General features: G+C 41.9%; 1 protein-coding gene across 9 annotated transcripts in view; it reads left to right on the top strand.

The window, feature by feature from the left end:
* triob (trio Rho guanine nucleotide exchange factor b) overlaps positions 1-22,097 on the top strand; it is an 89,151-nt gene that overhangs the window by 42,307 nt on the left and 24,747 nt on the right. For all 9 annotated transcript variants that reach the window (XR_004611199.1, XR_004611198.1, XM_034553094.1 and 6 more), the window contains 26 exons: positions 1,236-1,427; positions 2,207-2,338; positions 2,874-3,104; positions 4,211-4,333; positions 4,463-4,654; positions 6,395-6,564; positions 7,017-7,191; positions 11,194-11,389; positions 11,935-12,101; positions 14,341-14,460; positions 15,311-15,409; positions 15,501-15,593; positions 15,785-15,934; positions 16,087-16,201; positions 16,377-16,492; positions 17,406-17,528; positions 17,866-18,060; positions 18,545-18,660; positions 19,403-19,469; positions 20,048-20,157; positions 20,237-20,306; positions 20,527-20,616; positions 20,753-20,845; positions 20,949-21,060; positions 21,159-21,349; positions 21,790-21,891. Coding sequence is in view for 7 of the 9 variants with exons in the window: in XM_034553094.1 (XP_034408985.1) it covers positions 1,236-1,427; positions 2,207-2,338; positions 2,874-3,104; positions 4,211-4,333; positions 4,463-4,654; positions 6,395-6,564; positions 7,017-7,191; positions 11,194-11,389; positions 11,935-12,101; positions 14,341-14,460; positions 15,311-15,409; positions 15,501-15,593; positions 15,785-15,934; positions 16,087-16,201; positions 16,377-16,492; positions 17,406-17,528; positions 17,866-18,060; positions 18,545-18,660; positions 19,403-19,469; positions 20,048-20,157; positions 20,237-20,306; positions 20,527-20,616; positions 20,753-20,845; positions 20,949-21,060; positions 21,159-21,349; positions 21,790-21,891 (3,540 nt within the window). In the remaining 2 variants the exon portion in view is untranslated. The remainder of the gene's footprint in view (positions 1-1,235; positions 1,428-2,206; positions 2,339-2,873; positions 3,105-4,210; positions 4,334-4,462; positions 4,655-6,394; positions 6,565-7,016; positions 7,192-11,193; positions 11,390-11,934; positions 12,102-14,340; positions 14,461-15,310; positions 15,410-15,500; positions 15,594-15,784; positions 15,935-16,086; positions 16,202-16,376; positions 16,493-17,405; positions 17,529-17,865; positions 18,061-18,544; positions 18,661-19,402; positions 19,470-20,047; positions 20,158-20,236; positions 20,307-20,526; positions 20,617-20,752; positions 20,846-20,948; positions 21,061-21,158; positions 21,350-21,789; positions 21,892-22,097) is intronic.

Genomic DNA, 22,097 nt, shown 5'->3' with positions numbered 1-22,097 from the left:
TGCATCAGTTTTGCATTAAAGCTTTACCACCATGTGGGTTTGAGAGGTCCAGCTTCTGTCGTCTCATCTGATTCATAATGTCCTGCAGATGACTCGAGGCCTCAGGCGATATTGGTTGTGACTCGGATGGATGTGTCTGTGTGTGTGTGTGTGTTCTCTTTAAGGTCATTTTGTGCATGTTTCAATTGTTCTCCGTTGAATAATTCCACATAACATCTATAGTAGCTTATAGATAATTGTCCTGTTATATATGATTTTTGCCTTTGCAGTGTTTATAGTAGGATTACTGTAGTTCTACTGTGGACCACTGTTCCTCTGTGTATCACAACTTACAAGAGCAGAATGGCGTTGCTTTGTTTGCATGCAAAAACTCCTCCAAGTAAAAGTAAAGCTCTTCAAAACTATTTCCAAAACTTAATTTCAGAATAAGAGGCCGACAGAAAGCCACGTAGGTCAAAACTAAACAAAGCAACAATCCAGCGTCCTCAATTTGGATGAGAACTCATCATTTGTCTGAGGGCTGTAGCTGGTGTTGGGTTCATCTCTCCTCCCCGTCGTGATCGAAACAAACAAACTAAGAGCCATAATAGGCTCCAGGAGCAGTAATTGAATAGAATAATAACAGGCTGTTAACACAGTTGTTAATTAGCGTTTGCTGATCCGTGCCTATCTACACGAAACAGCTTGAAACCCATATATTAAAAAAAACTGAATGATATGAGGCAAATTAGTTTCTTTTCATTATTCACACGGGCTATGCCTCCCAAGTGAATTACTTTTTAATGCCCACAAAGATGTGTGTGTGTGTGTGTGTGTGTGTGTGTGTCTGTACCGGATGTTCAGGGCTTAGGTAGAGGATGTGTGTGTGCATGCTTGAGTAGTGGAGGGGTAGTTTTATGACGAGGGTGCATGTATAGACTTTATTCTCTCTGATTTTTTCTGTGTACGTTAATGTGATTGTGGCTCCAATATTTCACGAACGCACATTGATCGCTTTGTGGAAATACAGCCGGTCGTGCTGGTTTCACCTTCATGCATCATGGCATTACAGACATTACACAGAAAACATTGTTCATATGAGCCAGCGGTGCCTCCGGTCAGGTGTCTTTAGACTTAAACCACTGGATGTTCAGGTAAACTAATTGTTTCCAGTATTTTTTATTGAATTAAAAAACAATTCATTTTAGCATGTGTTGTGATCGTTGCCATCTTCCTTCTCGTGCACCTAAACACAGAACGTGTACGTGAACATCAATCGGATCATGTCGGTCGGGAACCGGCTCCTGGAATCAGGCCACTACGCCTCCCAGCAGATCCAGCAGATCTCAGGACAGCTGGAGCAGGAGTGGAAGGCGTTCGCCGCGGCACTGGACGAGCGCAGCACCCTGCTGGAGATGTCCGCCAGCTTCCACCAGAAAGCAGACCAGGTACAGAAATAAAGTAGATTTAAAGAGAAAGAGGAGAAATAAATGTTTTGGCTCCAGCACTATGGCTGCTTTCTCCCTAATAGAAGTCAAAAGACCATTTAAATGATCAATACTGCTCTCCGCTGTTCTGCTTACGGTTGCAGTAACAACGCATTAGTTAGTCGTTGACACTTATTAATTGATGAGTGGCCTCTCTGCGGTACAGTCTTTAATGTTCAAGATTTCCCTGTAAGTTATTGATATTTTTCGTTTTCAACGGTGGACGGAGCGGCGTTACAGACATTAGTTATTGTATGTTTTGATTACCGTAACTCGTAATCAATTTAGACTCTCTGCCATTGGACAGCTTGAAGAGTTTTGAGGCGGTTAAGTATGTTCAGTTAGCTCACGTCTCATATTTAGAAATTCTTGCTTTTCTAGTGTACGGTCCTGGAATTTCTAGTGTCCACTATGCAGGTGGAGTTGGAACATATTTCATACGACATGTTGTATCGTAGTATGATGTTAGTATTTCATTTCAAACAAATCATATATTCTTCCCTTTCTGCTGTCACTTCTTTTTTTCTTGAATTTTCTCTTTCTCTTCTTTTTTCTTTCCAACCAGAACAATTGGGCTACCAAACCTTTATGTAGAGCTAGTTTTAGCTTACAGCTGATCGAGGGCTATCCTAATGCAGAGTCATCTCAGCATATACGATATATTATATTACTGTATGCCTTTTTAAATATGTATGTAGGTCTGTGTAATACAATGTGTGTATTATGTGTGTACTCCCCAGTACATGAGTAAAGTGGAGCCGTGGTGTAAGGCATGTGGTGAAGGAGAGCTGCCCTCTGAACTCCAGGATCTGGAAGACACAATCCACCATCACCAGGGATTATATGAGCACATCACAACTGCGTACTCTGAGGTCAGTACACAGGCACACACACGCACACACACACGCACACACACACGCACACGCACACACACACACACACACACACACACACACACCACAAATGCAGATGCAAATAATAATGCCACCTCCGCAGAACACAAAATCATGTATTCAAAATGTATTCAAAATACACACTTCAATACAATGCAAAATATGTAATATAAAGTATAAATACATTTGTGTTTGAGTTATATTTATTTACAATGGAAACAGTGAACAAAAATCTCTAAGGGGTGTGTTAATTGTTTCTAAGTAAAAACTAAAATATTGTCAATGTTGTAAAATATATTTATAACAGAAATATGAATGAAACAATGGTTCTACTCATTTTAAAGTGTGTCTTTCAAGTCAAAACAAATGTTAAAAGTAGTGGGAAAATAAAAATCAGATGAATGTGTCTTTTTTCACACATCTTTACTTAAACTGATCATTTAAGTATTTCGTTATTCTCATGTAAAATATACTTTATGTCCAATACGTCAAACTACCTCTCCCCCTTTTCCAGGTCAGCCAGGATGGTAAGTCTCTTTTGGATAAACTACAGAGACCTTTGACCCCGGGAAGCGCCGATTCCCTGATGGCATCGGCGAACTACTCCAAGGCCGTGCACCACGTCCTCGACATCATCCACGAGGTGCTGCATCACCAGAGACAGCTGGAAAACATCTGGCAGCATCGCAAAGTCCGCCTGCATCAACGGCTGCAGCTGTGTGTCTTTCAGCAGGATGTCCAGCAAGTAAGAGACACCTGCACACTCCTTTCCTTCCAAACTTATTCGACTAAATACATTTTTACAAGCAACAGTACACAATGTATTCTGCATCGAGAGTTAATAAATATATTGAAATGGGAAACTGAAAAACAACACATACAGTACGTTAAGTGGTGCTGTCTTACTATTTTGAATGATTTTAAAGATCCAAGAAATGTTTTTGGTTTTGGTTTCATACCGATCAGCAGAGGGTGGGATATTAAAACACAGGCTAATATAATCGGCTCCAGCTTCTTTCAAAGACTTTTTTTCCACTTCCTCGTGGGGTTTTCAGAGTGAGAGTTTCTATCTCTCTCTATCTGGATGACAGAGCGCTGAGATCAAAACTACTGAGATGTTGTATAGTGTCATCTCCGCGTTTCTACCCTTCGGGCATGAACTCTTCTCTGCCTCTCGGCCCCCTCCTTCCCTCTCTCTCTCTCTCTCTCTCTCTCTCTCTCTGTCTTGCTTCATCTTTGCGCTTCGATCTTCCTCCTCTTCCATCCACTCTTTCATCACCTTTTTCTCCTTGTAGCGGTTTCCATGGTGATGCAATTTACTGTCACGTAAAGTGTCGAGGGCATTGCGCGTGTGTTCATATGTGTTTGTCCCGTCAAAACAGACCTTAAAAGCATCATGAAAATCTCTTTAATTACCCCACATAGAAACAAATGAAGTATTATTCATCTGTTTAATAGATAATAAGGTCATTATATCCAAAGATTTATAGCTAATCTCATCCACAGTGTAAATGTTGACACTTTGCACTGCTCTGGATTTGAGCATGTGCAAATGTGGACAATTAGGCAAAACCTAATTGTCACATTAGTGTAATTTAAACATGACAAACTGCATATGGGGGGAAAAGAGCAAAGAAAGGGGGAGGGGGGGGGGAGTGAGACAAGACAGAAGGGAGAGAGAGAGAGAGAGAGAGAGATGACATCTACAGACTACTGTAATATTAATATGATCTGAATCATGCCAGTCAGTTGCACCCCCTACTGCTCGGAAATGTGTACTGCATCCTCAATGTACCATAATTGTTCAACTGGGTGCATTAAATGTGTGTGTGTGTGTGTGTGTGTTTCAAGGTGCTGGACTGGATAGAAAACCATGGCGAGGCCTTCCTCAGTAAACACACGGGTGTTGGGAAGTCTTTACACAGAGCCAGGGCTCTGCAGAAGAGACATGAGGACTTTGAGGAGGTTGCACAGGTGAGTTTTTAAGTCCAAAGGACAGAGACGCTTAATAACTGGATCTAGTTTTGAAGTTGCTGTATTCTCCTAGAGTCTAGACCAATACAACACTTGACAAGGTGAATATGCTTCATGTTAACGTTGCAGAACACCTACACCAATGCTGACAAATTGCTGGAGGCAGCAGAGCAGCTGGCCCAGACCGGAGAGTGTGACCCAGAGGAAATCTACCAGGCGGCCCACCAGCTCGAGGATCGCATCCAGGACTTTGTGCGACGCGTCGAGCAGCGTAAAGTCCTGCTGGACATGTCTGTTGCTTTCCACACACACGTCAAAGAGGTGTGTATTGTCTTTCCTGTCCTCTCCTCAACCCTAGTGAGCCCTATTTGCCACCTTGATTTGACTTCTCTGTTTTGCCTTATGTTTAGGACATAATCTTTTGCATGAAGATAATAAAGATAATAATTCAAACAATTGACCACTACCATCTAGGACTTTTACACGGGCGTTAAGTGAGTCACAGTCATGTCCACTTCATCATATTTCTGTAGCGTAACATATAGCTGAAATGCCATCTAAGTTAACTTTTTTTTTGCATTTCTCATTATAATTTTGCCAGAACTTCTAACTGTGTTCAATTGTTATTGAGTGTCAAGGGCATTGTGTGTGTGCTCATATGTCAAAACACACACACACACACACACACACACAATGGTGCTTCTATATCACACATTAGGAATTACAACCAAACCTTTCAATGCTTTATATACTGACAGTATTGCCTTCACAATGAGAATGAGATTGTGTGTGTTTGTGTGTATTTGATCCCTGTGTAAATATTGGTCCTTTCCCTTCCTTCTGTAGTGCAATTTGCCTTCCTCACTGTTTAATGCCCTTATTATTATTGATCTCATTCTTTAAAATAATTAAGAAAAGGCAGGGAATCAGTACTTACATACTGCACCACCCCCTTAATTCCTTTCACAGTGTTGGAAGTCAGACACTGCACATCTTTGGCTGTCAAAATTAACCTCTCCACACTGACATAACACTCTTGCTCTGCATTTGTTAACTCTACATCCTGTTTACACAGACAGAGCCGCGGTGTTATTCATGAAGCTAGTCTTCAATGTGCATATGGACAAATCTCCTTCATCCCATCTGTCAGCTCACACTGGTGCGAGTCGCTGTGTGTGTGTGTGTGTGTGTGTGTGTGTGTGTGTGTGTGTGTGTGTGTGTGTGTGTGTGTGTGTGTGTGTGTGTGTGTGTGTGTGAACTACATTGCAAGAGAGGGGATTCATCCGCACTGATATTCATGAAGTGCACAGATGAAGTCTCTCCAAAAGGCACAATCTCTTTTTCATTTCCGATATTGTAAATAAATCTACGTTAGTGACTAGTTTGCCGAGTTGGCCAAATATTTTTTATTATTTTGTGTATATCGTGCCGCAGATGAAAGCCCAGTATTGCTTCTTCCACCCAAACACCGACAATGCAAGTCTCGACTATCCCAGTCTGACATAAACTGCCACCAGGCCTTTTATTATGTGTTATTATGTGTTCCCAAAAAAACAGCCACTCAGCCATGTGTGTATTTGGTGTCAGTGTCGATGTCTTTATAGATTATCGGGTAAACGGTAACATGCATGCTACGAAGTGGATGATGGTTACAATACCAAAAGTGGACGTGTTTTTGAGTAGTCAGTGTGGGTGTTAGACAAACCGTGGGCACCGGGGTCTCTCTCCTATTGTGTGCCAGGGCTTTAGGACGCTGAGCCAATTCAGCCAGATGGCTAATCTGTTACAAAGGTGACCATTCACAAAACACCAGCTTTGGGCAGAGCCGGTCAGGATTTTTATTTCCCGTCTCCAATGTTCTGTCGGTCCATTCTGTCGCTCGTCTATCGATTCCTCCATCTGTGTTTAACTCACGGGGCTGTGTGTATCTGCCCCGCCTCCTTCAGCTTGTGTCCTCTGTTCACAGCAGGACTGTCTTTTTTTTTTTTTTTTCTCATGGAGGCGTGCACTACGTGACGCTGTGTTTTAACTGGCTTGCCTTTCCTGTCAATCACCTGCTAGCTGTGGACGTGGTTGGAGGAGCTTCAGAAGGAGCTGCTGGATGATGTGTACGCCGAGTCGGTGGAAGCGGTGCAGGACCTGATCAAGCGTTTCGGCCAGCAGCAGCAGACCACCCTGCAGGCTACTGTCAATGTCATCAAGGAGGGAGAGGACCTCATACAACAGCTCAGGTGACAATTAATAATACATGCTACACTCATAGCTGCGTTGATATATAACATACATGAGGATAAACTACACGCATGCTTTACATCAACACTTTAGTTTTATCCAGAAAAGTTTAGAGTGACAACATTACAACGACATTCCCGTATCTCTGAAAACAACTTACTTTGTACTCCATAGCAAAACGAAGTAATGCAGAGCCCCTTGGCCTAGTTTGGCATTTTGTCTGTGATCATTAGACTGTCATGTGGTATTGAGGTGAAGGGAAAAAGATAGGAGGGATTTTCCCAAACAGACGAAGTAAACAGAGCAAAGGAGAGGGAACATTTTTCAAAAAGAACAACATTATGTTTTCTTTTGAGTCCCTTAGCCATGTATTGACAAAGACTTAGAGCCACAACTCTGACCACTGATGCACTGTACCTTTAAATCCTCTGCATTTGACCTCTCTCCACAGAGACTCGGCCATCTCGAGCAACAAGACTCCCCACAACAGCTCCATGGCCCACATCGAGAGCGTGCTACAGCAGCTGGATGAAGCCCAGGGCCAGATGGAGGAGCTGTTCCAAGAAAGGAAGATCAAACTGGAGCTCTTCCTCCAGCTCCGCATCTTTGAGAGGGATGCCATTGACGTGAGTAGGCGGGAGATGGAAGTTTGGTGCATGATGAATATTTATTTTTGCTCCTATCCTGCAAAAGTTCAGGAAAAAAAGTGATAATGCTAACAGATGAAGTAGAGCAGCGTGAGATGGGGTGAAATGCATATCCTTACATGTATGACATCTGATGGGGGACTATTTGGGAAAAGAGCTTCACCAATGAGCATGAAAAACATCAGAGGTGGACTAGAATTTATAAACGTACCCACAGGAGGAAGGTGGTGGGGGGAAAAGTAGAAATGTAGAGGTGAAAAATGAAAATTGGAGGTGAAAATGAAAATTGCAAAGAATGTGATGAGTTGAGAAAAAGGGAATGACAGACATAAATGTAACACGTAAGACCTTTTTGTTTGTTTTATTGGCCTCGTAGTTTTTCTCTTAAATGCGTTATGATTAGTCAAATATGACAAGCGACACTCTGGAAAACCCACATGACTGTGAGTCTGAGCTGATAGACCGTTACACAGTAAATGGGAGGTTCAGTCCCAGAGGGAGGATGCCTGCTGGTTGAATTCACAGCGATACTCTCACGTGTGCTATGATTTTTTTAAAAAAAGTCTCTTCCACTGACTCATTCCAGTTTAGTTCCCTTTTATTTATTTACTTTTTTTTAATATGACTACGTGTAAGGAAAATCTAGATTTGTGGAAAGTAAGTATATTTGTGTGAAATAGTTTTTTGTGTGTTACCCTTTCTCGTTTATCCTGGATGGTACATCATTTGACGAGCGCCACCACGACATTCACATTTGTGGTTTTGAGTAAAATGTCAGAAAATTGTTACAGATATTCATGTTCCCCTCATGATACATTTTAATCACTTTGTTTTCGTCTGTATTGTTAAGTCCAAAAGACCAGATAAGTCTCGCAATAGCTCTGCGTGTCAAGTCAGGGAATGGTGGTGAATCTGCTAATGTCCCACGTTGAACACTGAAGTATGCCCACACACACACACACACCTAGACAGAGGATTAGTATGCCAAAGTGCTCCATCATGAAGATGGGTGGAGGAAGCATTTGGCTCCCTGCCCACACACACACACACACACATGCACAGCGCCACTCCCTCTTAGTTTGAATGGGGGGGGGGTTAAGGTGAGACGTACTTGTCTCACAGTTCTTTCTTCTCTGACGATAAGCTCTGTATCAGTGCACACCACAGAGGGGGAAAAAACAGCATGGTCAGTAGAGGACTTGTCTCCTCCGTTATTTATTTTCCACCGTGTTGGCAGCTGAGGGAGATGGTCTGTTTGCACAGAGAGGGCATTTTACTCAACTGCAAGAGGAGAGGGAAGCAGAGTGCAAAGGACTACTTGGTAAGTTCATATTTCGTTGCCAGACTTGTCAAATAACAATAGTAGTTAGAGAAGGTATTGTTTTTTTATGTTAAAATAATGATATTACTCTGGGTGCTTCTCAATAAAGTTACGTTTCCATACAGAGGAAGTTTTATTGCAGGGAAATTTGTGTGAATCCAAATTCCTGGAGTACTTTTTCCGAAGTGAAGCACTATTTTCTACATAAACAGAGAAACATGCTCTTAATAATACATTTAAAAAAACATGCCTTCTTTTTTTGTTTTAATAATAAATTGAATACATATATTCATATAGAAATACCAAAAAGACCTCTTGTTCCTTTTAGCATTTGAGGTTTCATTCATAAGCTGCAAGCTGGGGCTTTCTCTGTGTTAACAATAACGGCTGGTTGTTAATGGTGAAACTGCATCTTGGTGACTGCTGGTGTTTGGAGGTACACCTGAGAATAAATACTGGTAGAGCCTCTGATTTCATAGTCAATATCATGAGAATCACAGTTTTCAAAGAAACCAAATGGAAGAGAGATATTATAGAAAACAAAGAATTTCTGAGATTCTGATTTCTTGAAATAATGTACATTATATGGACTCACTGTTGCTTATTGTTGAACTGTATTTACTGTAAATCAGTTTGTATATAATCTGTCCTTGCGCTTAGGGGCAGTTGGCATCTATTCGCTGGTTTTCCCTAAACGTTGCAAACGTCAAATAGCACAATCATACACTGCAGCCTGCAGTGAACTGTTATTGCTAATACGCACCGACCTTTGTTTTTACATTTTGTATATACTATACGTGCATATATGTCACTGCACTATGAATCAAACCTCAGTATCTGTAGCGCTGTTGTGTTCGAAACAGCAGGATTGAGGTCTAGTCTGGTGAAGTACCTGAGAGATTCAGAATTTAAAATAGCTCGGCCCGAGAGGTTCATGTTCTCATACAGATATTCTGTTTCATGTTAAGAATCTTCTTAACTTGACCATCGCTTTTCTATTTGATCTTAATCAAAGTTACGGACACGCAAACATCAGCGTTATTTCTTCTGTCGCACATTAAAACTCTCTGGACTTTCCTTTTTCCAAGTCCACTCTCTTCCATTTCTCCATTGTTGGAGATGATTTAAGCACAAGATAGCGGCGGGTGAATTGACGAGGACAGCTGCAAAAGCATCTCATTTTCATTTTTTTTGCGCACGGATCAAATTTTACCACTGTTATGAGCTACTGCACAACATATTCCCGTTACTTACATGTAACTCTCACAGACGTCCAGTTGTCAGGGCACACGTTTTGAAATGGACACATCTTTCACATTAGTTTCTAAGGTTACAGGAACAGCTGAATGTAGGACGGACTCCAGGTTCAAAACATGCCCCGAAAGTAGCTGAGAGCACGAATGTTGAAATCTGATCAGTTTTGTTTTTCGTGAATCACGTTATGACCAAAGTACATGTAAATGTCTATCTTTGAGGTATGATTCCAAACTACACCTGGTCCCATAGAAAAGCCAGAGGCGCAGTGTATTCGGAAATAATGACCTATTAATGATTACTGACCAGTATCTGTACAATAGGCTCACATTATAGGTTCAGTATATATTCAATTCAATTTATTTTGTATAGACTACAATGGCACATTTTCCTAAGAGGGCTTTACAATCTGTACACAGATATATATAAGAACAATATAGTCTTGCCATACAGTTTGTGGTGCTTCACAGTGTGACTTTTTTTTTACCAGAAATCTACCGAATGTGGACCTCTTCTTTGTTCTCGATGTTGCTTTCGTTAAACCGTAACACTTCCTCCAGATGTTGAACAGTACACACCTTCCAGGAACAGGTGTTCTCAACCACAGACAGCAGTGACAGCTATTAATACGTCAATCATAAAATACTATAATAAAATACACTCGCACAAAAAGGGGGAAATAGGTTCTCTAACCCTGTGTTTAGTAACGGCCTGTCTTAAATAAAGACCCGACGCTCTCTTCAGGTACAGTTCGTTGGCCATTCAAGGTGACGTCATCTGCATCAGAGCAAGAGGTGGATATATTCTAAAAGTTTAGTCTAGACCTCCAGAGTTTGTAAAAAAAAAAAAAAGAGAAGAAGAAGAAAACCTTGACAGACAGAGCTGGATGGTGCCAGGATCAAGGTGCCCCCGGTATCATGATTCAGTCTGCGTGGGCAGTCAGAGGCAAGCACTGACATCTCAGTGCATCTGATTTACCAGCCATGCATCATCACTGTAATATGTTATCTTTTATTATGGCAGTCAGTTTAGGGTGTTGGGTCACAGTGATTAAACTGTCTGACTGGGGATTAAAAAATGATCTTACTCATAAAAAGGTATGTGTATTATGGAATGGCTTTGGCTGGGGCTTTATTTTAATGTGTGTGCTGGTGAATCATTGTTGTAATACATCTTGTTGTCGTAATATTTGCACCATGACACCTCCAGGGTTCAAGAGCCGTCCGTGACCTTTGTCACACATTAGTTCAAACAAACTTTCTCACTTCATTTTTTTCCCTCTTCGACCGGCCAAATGAAGCCAAAAAAAACCTGCTGAATTATTTTAAACGTCACTGAGTAGGGCGCCGTTCTCATTCTCATTCACTCTCACCCTTCTTCCTATCTCACTCTCTCCATCCTCTCAGATCATCTCAGACCTGGAGTCATGGAACGAGGAACTGCCCCCCCAGATGAGTGACTTTGACACCGAGGACCTGACGCTGGCTGAGCAGAGGCTACAGCACCATGCCGACAAGGCGCTCACTATGAACAACCTCACCTTCGACGTCATCCACCAGGGACAAGAGCTGCTGCAGTATGTCACGGAGGTCCAGGCGTCCGGTGAGTGAGGAAACAGAAACAGTGAGCAGCAGTGAAGCATTTATTTAGTGATCGCAGACTGATGGCGCCGCTACTGCTAACTACACAGATGTTTTTTCGTGCTAGTAAAGCTGCCTCTGCGGCTTGCCTCGGGACAATAACTTTTATTAGGGCCAGCCCTGCAGCTAGCAGCACCACTGGCACACAATGCAGGACGGAAATGGGATGAGGATGCTAAATGTGTCAGAAAAGATTTGTGCTGATTTGGCATTATTTCGTCAGCTTTCACAAGATCAGCAGTTCACAGTCTGCGGGGGCTTTATGCTATTAAAATGTAAGCTGTTTATTTCTGTAGATCTATTTAAAAAAATGTTTGCTATTCTATCGATGCAGGTTATAAATGAAATACATATTTTATACCGCTCCCTGTCATTACCTCTATTCAATACCCGTTTATTCTTGTCCGTAACGGTATAGTTAGTGATTATTGACTGAACACACATAAGCGAGCATTATAAAAGATAGATTGTTATCGGCATTAAAATAAAAGTGTCCACCGTGTGCAGGTGTGGAGCTGTTGTGCGACAGAGACGTGGACATGGCCACACGGGTCCAGGACCTGCTGGAGTTTCTCCACGAGAAGCAGCAGGAGTTGGACTTGGCAGCGGAGCAGCACAGGAGACATCTGGAGCAGTGTGTCCAATTAAGGCATCTGCAGGCTGAAGTCAAACAGGTATGTACTTGAGAGAAAAACACAAGAGGGTTGAACAAGGATAAACAATGGCACAGCCTTAGAGCAGTGGGAGCAAAGTGTGCTGCAGGTAGAATCTTTGTAGCCAAGAAAACACGCTGCAGAAGAGGCCTTTAATTTATGGAAGAATAAACTCACAAAAAAGTACTTGGAACACGTTTAATTGACAATAAACAAACGTTGTATCGGGCGTTGAGCTATTGGAGGTGTATGCATGCGCGTGTGTCCATAGATGATTGCTCACATGTGCTGCATTTCAGAAACAAACACACACCTTCGGGTTATCTGTAGCGCTGAGGTCAAACTGACTTGTTGAAAGCCAGTCAGACAATTTATTGCTACAGCCGTACCATGACGTTACGGCAGAGTGCGTTAAAGTGCTAAAAGGCTGCACTGTGTTCTGTCGGTACATGCGTTGGCTAGATGACTCATCCTGTGTCAAAAAATCTCTTACCCCAAACTGCTTCCTTTCTTTCTCCATCTCTCTCATTCGCTGTATTTCTATTCTATGTGTGTGTGTGTGTGTGTGTATCATTCTGACTTTGGGAAATAGTCGGAGCAATACAGTTCGGTTGGATGCTCGGACAAGTTTTATTGAGAGATGGTAATGAATTGAAATTTGGTCGATTTTCTCCCAAAATGTATTCAGTAGATGAATATAATCAAAGCAAGACAATTGAGAGTTTTCAATGTTTCAAAGCAAAACCAAAAAAACAACATACACTTTATTTTCTCAACTACGCCTGTTATCATAGCGGTGCGGCCGAATAACAAAAAAGGCTTTATGTTTCAACTTGAACTAGAATAAATGAAAGATTGAACAAAAGTGGCATGAAATTGAGACCAAAAATAACAAAAATTGATACCCAGAAAGAACGGCGACAAAACATTTCAGAAGATTCGCTGCCATTGTATTTACTGAACAGATCTGACAGGAAGATCGTAGAGTGATGTTATATGATGCTCATCTACCCACAGAGAGGCGGCACTATATATGCAACTATGGACCTGTTTCAGGAACCTATGCATGTCGGTGCAGCTCATGTCATTTCTAAATCAGAATTATCTTAAGTGGTGGCCTCTGGTTTTTATGCTGGTGAATACATTTAAACTACTTCGAGCACACATCATAAACTAATGTACATATTAGTTGTTGTTGTTTTTGACAGATTTCTCAGATAAAACACAGCTAAACTGGTTCTGCCTTTCATTAACCTCATAAAGCCATTATTGCCCCTCCATCAAATCCTGAGAAATTACTGCAACCCTGTCAGACTAAAGTTGGACACAACCATAATCTGGTAATTGTAGCCTATACATTTCTGCCGCTGATTTATTTATACATATCGAAGCCTTTCCATGCGGGCCAGTTTTAAGTTTATGGATAGAGCAAAAAAAATGAAAGCACTCAAGTACTGTAAAGTGGCCTCAGTTGGCGTATATGTTGTAAACCTAATGGCATGCCGTACCACACTGATGAATCATATATGGACTCATCATGTCGAGATTTGCTGCTGTTTGTCCATGCATTAAGTCACGTAAAGTGTATATACCACTCCTCTAATATATTGAGTATCTGACATACCGGTCGTGACTCAAGGCATTTATTGCATGTGCAATGGAAACGTAGGCTCTGTTAAGGTTGCTGATAAAAGAGAGTCTGAGTTGTGTTCCATCATCACTTTTATAGCCAAGCTTCCGTGGCAGTTCTGCCCATCACCCACACACAGCAGGTGTGTGACAGATTGTGTTTCAATGCCCTTTGGCTCAAACTGGGCCAACACAACTATGAACAAATAGGATTCTGTGTACATCTCGGAGATTATGTGTACGCTAAAGAGATAAGGAGAGAAAGGACGGAGTAAAATATGTAATCTATACTGTCGGTAGGGAAATGTGTGCACGGTGAAAACGGGAAGTGTGGATACAAGGGAATGAGGAGGTTACCAGGTTTGAGAAGGAATGAACAATATATATGTAGGAGAAGAGACAGATAAAAATGTGCGCACATGGACGGAGAATATTGTACATTTTTAAAAAGCATAGAGGACAGAGGAGTCTGTCTGAGTTTGTGAAGTGATTGGACAATGATTTAGTTTGATTGCAGATGTTTTCAAAGCACAAGGAGTACAATTGATTCAATTCTGTTCAAGTGAACGCATAATAAGACAATGAAATGGGAACAATTACAAAAACCTGTGTGTATCTGTGTATTCCTTAGGTTCTGGGTTGGATCCGTAATGGGGAGTCAATGCTGAACGCTGGTCTGATCACTGCCAGTTCGTTACAGGAAGCCGAACAGCTGCAGAAGGAACATGAACAATTCCAACATGCAATAGAGGTAAAATACAACATAAAATGCCTGTTCCTGTCTTCACCTCCCTTTAACCTCATTTTTTTTTACCACTTCTTCATCTCCTTTACTCCGTTGGCCTTCATTCTTTTTACCTTTTGCCTTTTTCCTGAAACTCATCTTCACGAGTCACCCATGAAATGGAATTATAAAGGACTAATATCTAGATCCTTTCTCTCTTTACTACTGATTATGCAGGGTGTATTTCCTTTGAACTCCGTCATGCCTGGCTCATTTCATGCAGGCCTGTAGCTGACCTACTTCTACAGAGCTCTCATACACACACACACAAACACAAAGATGCATGCTCAGAAGAAAGCTACCTTTATGTGAGACTTGAATTTGAACACGCATGCCATAACTGTAATCCCTGAAGCCCGCAATGGGTCCCGCGTGGTGAGAAAAGAACAAGTGATATGTGAAAGTGCTCCTTGACACGACTCCGCAGGAGCTGCAGACGTTACCAAAGGTGGCAGGAAGCCACTCACGCTTCCTTAATCTCCTTCTGTTTTCCTTTCCTCTAGTGCTCATGCACCATCAAGGAGTCAAAAGCCTTATTCTCAGGCTAACCGCTATGACACAAAAATCACCAGATGCTGTCCTTTTTCCACCTCACCTATCTCATTTCCTCTCCAGAATGCTCCCTTCAGCATCCTCAAAATCTTTATGACACAGCTATAATCAAACGCTATCCTCCCCAGTCCTCTACTCATCACCAAACAGCCCTGCAGGGTCCAATAGGGAGATGCGGCTGTACTTTCAAAGCAATCATTGGGATATGGAGATCCATATAACTTTTTTGAATTTCATCGTTTCTTTTTGGTTTTATCCCATGCAGAAAACCCATCAGAGTGCGCTGCAGGTACAGCAGAAGGCCGAGGCTTTACTCCAGGCGAACCACTACGACATGGATATGATCAGAGACTGTGCTGAAAAGGTACCGCTCTCTTACAATCGCATACGCCTCTAAAAGAAAAACCAGACCAATGCAAGTGGTGAGCTGGGTTTGTTTTCCGTTTGACGTCAAGGTGGCGGACCACTGGCAGCAGCTGATGCTGAAGATGGAGGACCGACTCAAGCTGGTCAATGCTTCCGTGGCCTTCTACAAGACCTCTGAGCAGGTATTTGTGTGTGGGATGCTTCTGAGCAGCAGCGTCAAAAAGGGATCATGTAAATTAGACGAGGAAGGTTTATGATGAAAGAGTGTAATGAAGAAAATGCTCCCAAAGATGTGCAGTTTAAAGTCTAGGCCAGCAGAAGGCCAGTGTTATTTTGTACGAAGGTCGTATGGACCGTGTCGTCTATGTTTCAGGTCTGCAGTGTGTTAGAAAGCCTGGAGCAGGAGTACAAGAGGGAAGAGGACTGGTGTGGTGGTGCAGATAAGTTGGGCCCGAACAGTGACTCAGACCACGTCACCCCAATGATCAGCAAACATCTGGAGCAGAAAGAGGCCTTCCTCAAGGTGATAGAGACAAATTCATTTGACTTCATATTTAAGAAAAGACACGTTTTATCACTCTTTTGTGTGAGCTCATTTCCAGTATTTCATTGGTCAGAAGGTTATCATTACTGACCCCTGTAAGTTACATGTGTTGTCATCCTGCACCCTTCCAGGCCTGCACGTTAGCCAGGCGTAATGCTGACGTCTTCTTGAAGTACCTGCACAGGAACAGTGTCAACATGCCTGGCATGTTGTCCCATGTCAAAGCTCCAGAGACGCAGGTTAAGAGTAAGTAGATGGGTCGATTCTCACCTTCATGTGTTCTGCATCTTATGTTTACAGAGATGTTTATTAGCTCATTTGACTTTTTAGATCCAAAGTTTCTAAATTTAACCCCAAAATAATAAATTCAGGTGTTAAATAAATGTTGAATAATTTCTTTCTTCTTGTGTCCTGTCATCAGATATCTTGAATGAGTTGCTGCAGAGAGAGAACAGAGTGCTTCACTTCTGGACCATGAGGAAGCGGAGGCTGGACCAGTGCCAGCAATATGTGGTGTTTGAACGCAGCGCCAAACAGGTGCGTGTGTCCTTATGATTGCAATGTGTGTGCTGTGCTGTTTGTGTGTGCATTTGCAGTGACAGTCCTAAAGACATCTGAGCTAGGATGAGTGGTCCAAAGAACACTTACTATTTCTCAGGTAAACCAGTCGTAGATCATCTTAACATAAAAGGACCTATGAGATGGACAGAGATGTTTCCAGTAGCAGCCAACATCTCTCAGATTGAGCTGACACTTGGAGGGTTTTATTTAAACGTTACTTCGACTGCTGGAAATTCTTCATTTTCATGACGCTGAAGCAAATCAGAATCTGTGGTATTAATGCTTTTAATTCTGCACCTCTGTGCCAAGTCTCAGGCTGGCTAAATACAGACACTTAGCTCCCTCTTGTGGTGTTTGGATAGCACAGCGCAAGGCACACGGCAATGCACTTAGCCAATCAAATCCGATGACATCATAGATGTTTCTAGGACATGGCTTTTCGAGGGCGATCCAGGGGATTTTCATCCCCGTGGCCCGAATGCTTTCTGGTCTCACAGTTTGACTTGACCAGCTCTGCTACTGCTGGTCAGTGCCTGCAGGCCCAGTTATGAAGCACATGATATAGAATAGAAAATATAATAGAAATGTATGAATAAGTTAAATTGTAATAGGTGGTAACATCTAAATCCTGTATCATATTGTTCAGTCTAAAATTATGTCACATTATCTAATTCTGAATTACCATGAATGTGATCAGGGGGCATCATAAAGCTAAAACACTGTACATATCAAACCCTGATTAGTTCAGATGAAGGGGATGATGGCGAGTTTTAAGCATACAAACGACCCCCTTGACTTTAAATTGACTGCCACTGCACCGACTTGTACCGGGTCTTCGGCTGCGCATAGTTAGTAGAGTATACTCACTCGTGATTGGTTGTGTCCTCAGGCCCTGGAGTGGATCCATGACACTGGGGAGTTTTACCTGTCCACACACACGTCCACCGGCTCCAGCATTCACCACACACAGGAGCTGCTTAAAGAGCACGAAGACTTCCAGATTACAGCAAAGGTGCGTGTGTGCGTTTGTGTGTATTTGGTGTTAATAGAAAGGTGTGAAGGACAGAAACTCTTTGTGTGTGTTTGTTTTCACAGTCCTGCGCTCTTCTGCATGAGGCCCATTCCCAGGGCAATGTATTGTCCCGATCCCTCAGCGCTGTGTCACTGTTATTGTGTGAGATGACAAGCTATTGTGTCCATGAAGCAGCACACTGATTCCTAACTCTCTCTCTCTCTCTCTCTCTCTCTCTCCCTCCCTCTCTTATCTACCTTTCCTCCACCGGCGCCGGCTCTCTGCGGCCACCTCTCTTTTCTCTCTATCCCCTCCCTGAATGTCTCTCTATTGACAGCAAACCAAAGAGCGGGTAAAGCTGTTGATCCAGCTGGCGGATGGGTTTTGTGACAAGGGCCACGCCCATGCCCTGGAGATAAAGAAATGGGTGTCCTCTGTGGACAAGCGCTACAGGGACTTCTCTCTCCGCATGGACAAATACCGAACCTGCCTGGAAACAGCCCTCGGCATTTCTTCTGACTCCAACAAGGCTGTGAGTACACACCAATGATACACATCTGAGAATAATACAGATATCTATTCCTCTTGGTTATTGATATGCTTTATCCTAAAACCTGGTGTTGGCGCTGGATAATGAACGAACATAGAGCGGTGAATCCGTTGATGGAGTCCATGTCTGGCACAGGTTATAGTAATAAGGATATACTCTTGGCCTGCAGACGTTCTAGTATGAGATTAAAACAAAATAATGTTTCATCTGATTTCATTTAATCATGCGTACTACCCGTGGCTTTACTTTTATTGTAGTTTTAAGAGTAGGACCAGGTGGTCAGATGGTGATAGATATTGGAGACCTTCTGTCACTCATGTCCCTTTTTAAACTCCATCTCCCAGCAGTTCATTTTTAATGAACTGGTGCTAAGAGAAAGCAAATATGTCACACATCGGTGTGTTGATGAGTGAATGACCGCCATGCTTGTTACGTGTTTGTTAAAAGCCAACTGTCTCCCTTTCAGAGTAAAGAGCTCCAACTGGACATCATTCCAGCCAGTGCCCCAGGGTCAGAGGTCAAGTTGAGGGATGCTGCCCACGAGCTCAATGAGGAGAAGAGGAAGTCAGCGAGAAGGAAAGAGTAAGTGCAAGTGCAAGAAGTTTTCCCCCCGGCGCACTCTCTCCTCATCGCCACTTGATGTTCAGCATCACAGGTTTTCCTACGCAGGCCTGGAAAAATGCCCGGATGAATAATTCAGTAATTCCTTGCAAACATATGAAAACATGTATTTTTCTCGAGTCCAATTTACACGTTATAGCTGCAGCCAGGATTTCGTTTTCAAATCGTTTTGGTTTAATGATGATGTGGAATTAAATGTCAAATTATCCAGAGAACATGAGCACATCGTAGCAAACGCGGAAATCTTTGCATTCAATCTAGCGTGAAAACCAATGGAGATGGAATTCATGGTGCATGTGAGAGGAGGGAGAGCAGCAATGTGCCGTATGAGCATGCGTCACAAAATGTGTTCCTGATGCTTCATAGAATAGTTTTGGTGATTGTTTTTTAAATGGTTTATGGGGAAAATGTATAAAGGACTACAAACAGCCTGTTCATTACAGTGCATATGACATAATATCCATAAGGGAGTCATAATGCATCCACATACAGCAACGATGCAACAGTACCACAGCAGTTACAAAAATGTAAATGCAAGTCTTCCCCACAGGTTTTTTAATTTCTATTTGGTCAACTACAGTTCAGGACCTGAACGTGTTCATCAGCGCCTCCCTCCCAATGTGGCACATTTACAGAAATGTTTTTATTAATGTGCACTGTCCCTTATCAAATAAACCAAAAGTAAATGTGCATGTCCTTTCAGATTTATAATGGCTGAGCTGATTCAAACAGAGAAAACCTACGTCAGAGACCTACGGGAGTGTACGGATGTAAGTAAATTGACTGTTAAATGTTGTTTTTGTTATGTTAGTTGCTTATATTGCATTAACATATCCTTTAAAATTGGTTACATTGAACTTTTCCAGTTAGTTAAACTTTTTTTATTAATTTCTTTATTAATGAGTCTTACTTTTTTTTTTATTGGTCAACTGGAACTTTTATTGGATTTGTATCATTTGTATTTGTTATGGTTTTAAATTCACATATCTTATTAATTCTTACTGGTTAGATCTTCTTTTATTTAAATGTCTATTCCTACTTCCTAATGGTTTTAATTCACATATCATTTATGTGTCTGTTTTCTTATGTCTTGTGTTTTTGCTCCCCACACAATAAGCTGTTTGTGGTTGCTCATGCGTTGTGCAGCACATTGTCCTTTTAGTTGGAATAAAATGTCCTTTGTATAAAAATGTTAGCCTTGCTTTGCTTTAGATGTTTCATCTGTTTTTTTTTTACAAAATAGGAAAAGTATTCATTTAAAAATAAAATGCTCTTACATCCAAAGAGTTGTTACGGTGAGATTTCTAGGTATTTAATTAATTCTGCTCCTCTGTGTCCTCTTGTGCAGACGTACCTGTGGGAGATGACCAGTGGTGTGGAGGAGATTCCTCCTGGTATTGTCAACAAGGAACACATTATCTTTGGCAACATGCAGGACCTCTACGAGTTTCATCACAAGTCAGTAAAGCTGTGATCTGATCAACTCTTTAATAAAGATGAGTTGTTCCACCTTTAAATCTTTCCTCTCTCTGTACAGTATCTTCCTGAAGGAGTTGGAGAAGTATGAGCAGCTTCCAGAGGATGTCGGCCATTGTTTCGTGACCTGGGTGAGAGATCTACAAGTTGTGACTTTCCTGTTTCAGTTTGTCTTTGCTTTCCTCATTATTTCTTTATTATATTATTATGTATTGCTAAATTGTACCATCAAGTTAATTTGTCCATATTAGGTTTGTATAACAAAACACACTAGCGTACTACACTTTTCTTTTGCACCCGAGACTCTTGGTAAGTCGTGAGTAAAGTACTGGTGTTCTTTCTCCTGCCTAGGCGGATAAGTTCCAGATGTACGTGAACTACTGTAAGAACAAGCCCGACTCCACTCAGCTCATCCTGGAACATGCTGGACCCTACTTTGATGTAAAGAACTGCCATTGTTGCTTTGTGTGCAATAAGTACTGATATTAGAGTTCGAGTTTATTATCTCCTTTTTTCGAATAATAAAGAGCCGAGCTCAAGTAAGACATGTGTCTGTTTCCCCTATTTTGATTTGCAGGAAATCCAGCAGAGACATCGCCTGGCCAACTCCATCTCCTCTTACCTCATCAAACCAGTCCAGAGAATCACTAAATACCAGCTCCTTCTCAAGGTACAGCAAACGCAACAAAAACATGCATACAGTAGGAACCTAATCCATCAGAAATATCATGGATGTGTTCTTCACTTGATATATAAATGTGTTGTGTTTGTAGGAGTTGTTGACATGCTGTGAGGAGGGTAAAGGTGAGATAAAGGATGGTCTTGAAGTCATGCTCAGTGTCCCCAAGAGAGCCAATGATGCCATGCACCTCTCTATGCTGGATGGTAGGTATACACACACACACACACACTCTCTCTCAGCAGTAGCTTCATTCAACTGCCTGCAAACCCCCGTTTCCTCCTCTCTCTCTTCACCACCTCAGGGTTTGATGGGAACATAGACTCCCAGGGAGAGTTGATACTTCAGGAGTCCTTCCAGGTTTGGGATCCCAAGACTCTGATCCGGAAGGGTCGCGACCGACACCTGTTCCTCTTTGAGATGTCCCTGGTCTTCAGCAAAGAAGTCAAAGACTCCAACGGGCGCAGCAAGTACCTGTTCAAGAGCAAGCTCTTTGTGAGTCGTGTTCTGTTTGATGCGACTGTATTGTTTCTGCTTCTACCTACTGTATTAGGATAGTGGAGAAATTAATTAAGATGTACTGTGACACTTACCGTCACATGATTATATTACACACCAGTAATTATTATTGTACATTTCCGTGTAGTGATTACAGCTTGTGTCGCTCATGTTATTTAGACTCTTCCTTGGGAAAGATCAGGTTTAGTTGCTCAAATGTATAAATATATAAATTCAATCTTGACCCAACCCAAGACTCTAGTCTAGCCTAAAAGTGTGAATTTAAGACCCGGATTGGTTCAGGATTGATTCCTGGTTTATTGGCTGTCGGGTCAGCTGGAAGACCTCGATGCCACACATTGTTTTTATATTTGGTTACACAATTTTTTGGGTTTCTGCATCATGTCAATTTGCTGATATCTTATTCGTCCCCTTAGACATCAGAGCTCGGGGTGACAGAACATGTGGAGGGAGATGCTTGTAAGTTTGCCCTGTGGGTGGGCAGAACCCCGACTTCCGACAACAAGATCGTCCTCAAGGTATTTCAAGATGTGGATTTTGGTGACGATAAAGGGTCAATGTTTCGATCACCGCGTTCATATTTTCATCAACGATGTCAATTTGAATGAAAAGCTTTTTTCTTCTTTTAATATATTTACAATCCAACATAATTGAACAAGTTAGAAGCTGAGATCCAAAACACGTTTGCTTCATAAGGAGCTTTAGTTTAGTTTAGTTTAGATTC

The sequence above is a fragment of the Cyclopterus lumpus genome, chromosome 16 (genome assembly GCF_009769545.1).
Source record: "Cyclopterus lumpus isolate fCycLum1 chromosome 16, fCycLum1.pri, whole genome shotgun sequence".
Taxonomy (NCBI): Eukaryota; Metazoa; Chordata; class Actinopteri; order Perciformes; family Cyclopteridae; genus Cyclopterus; species Cyclopterus lumpus.
Note: the sequence above shows the minus strand (reverse complement) of the source record. Positions and strands in the feature narration are given on the sequence as shown.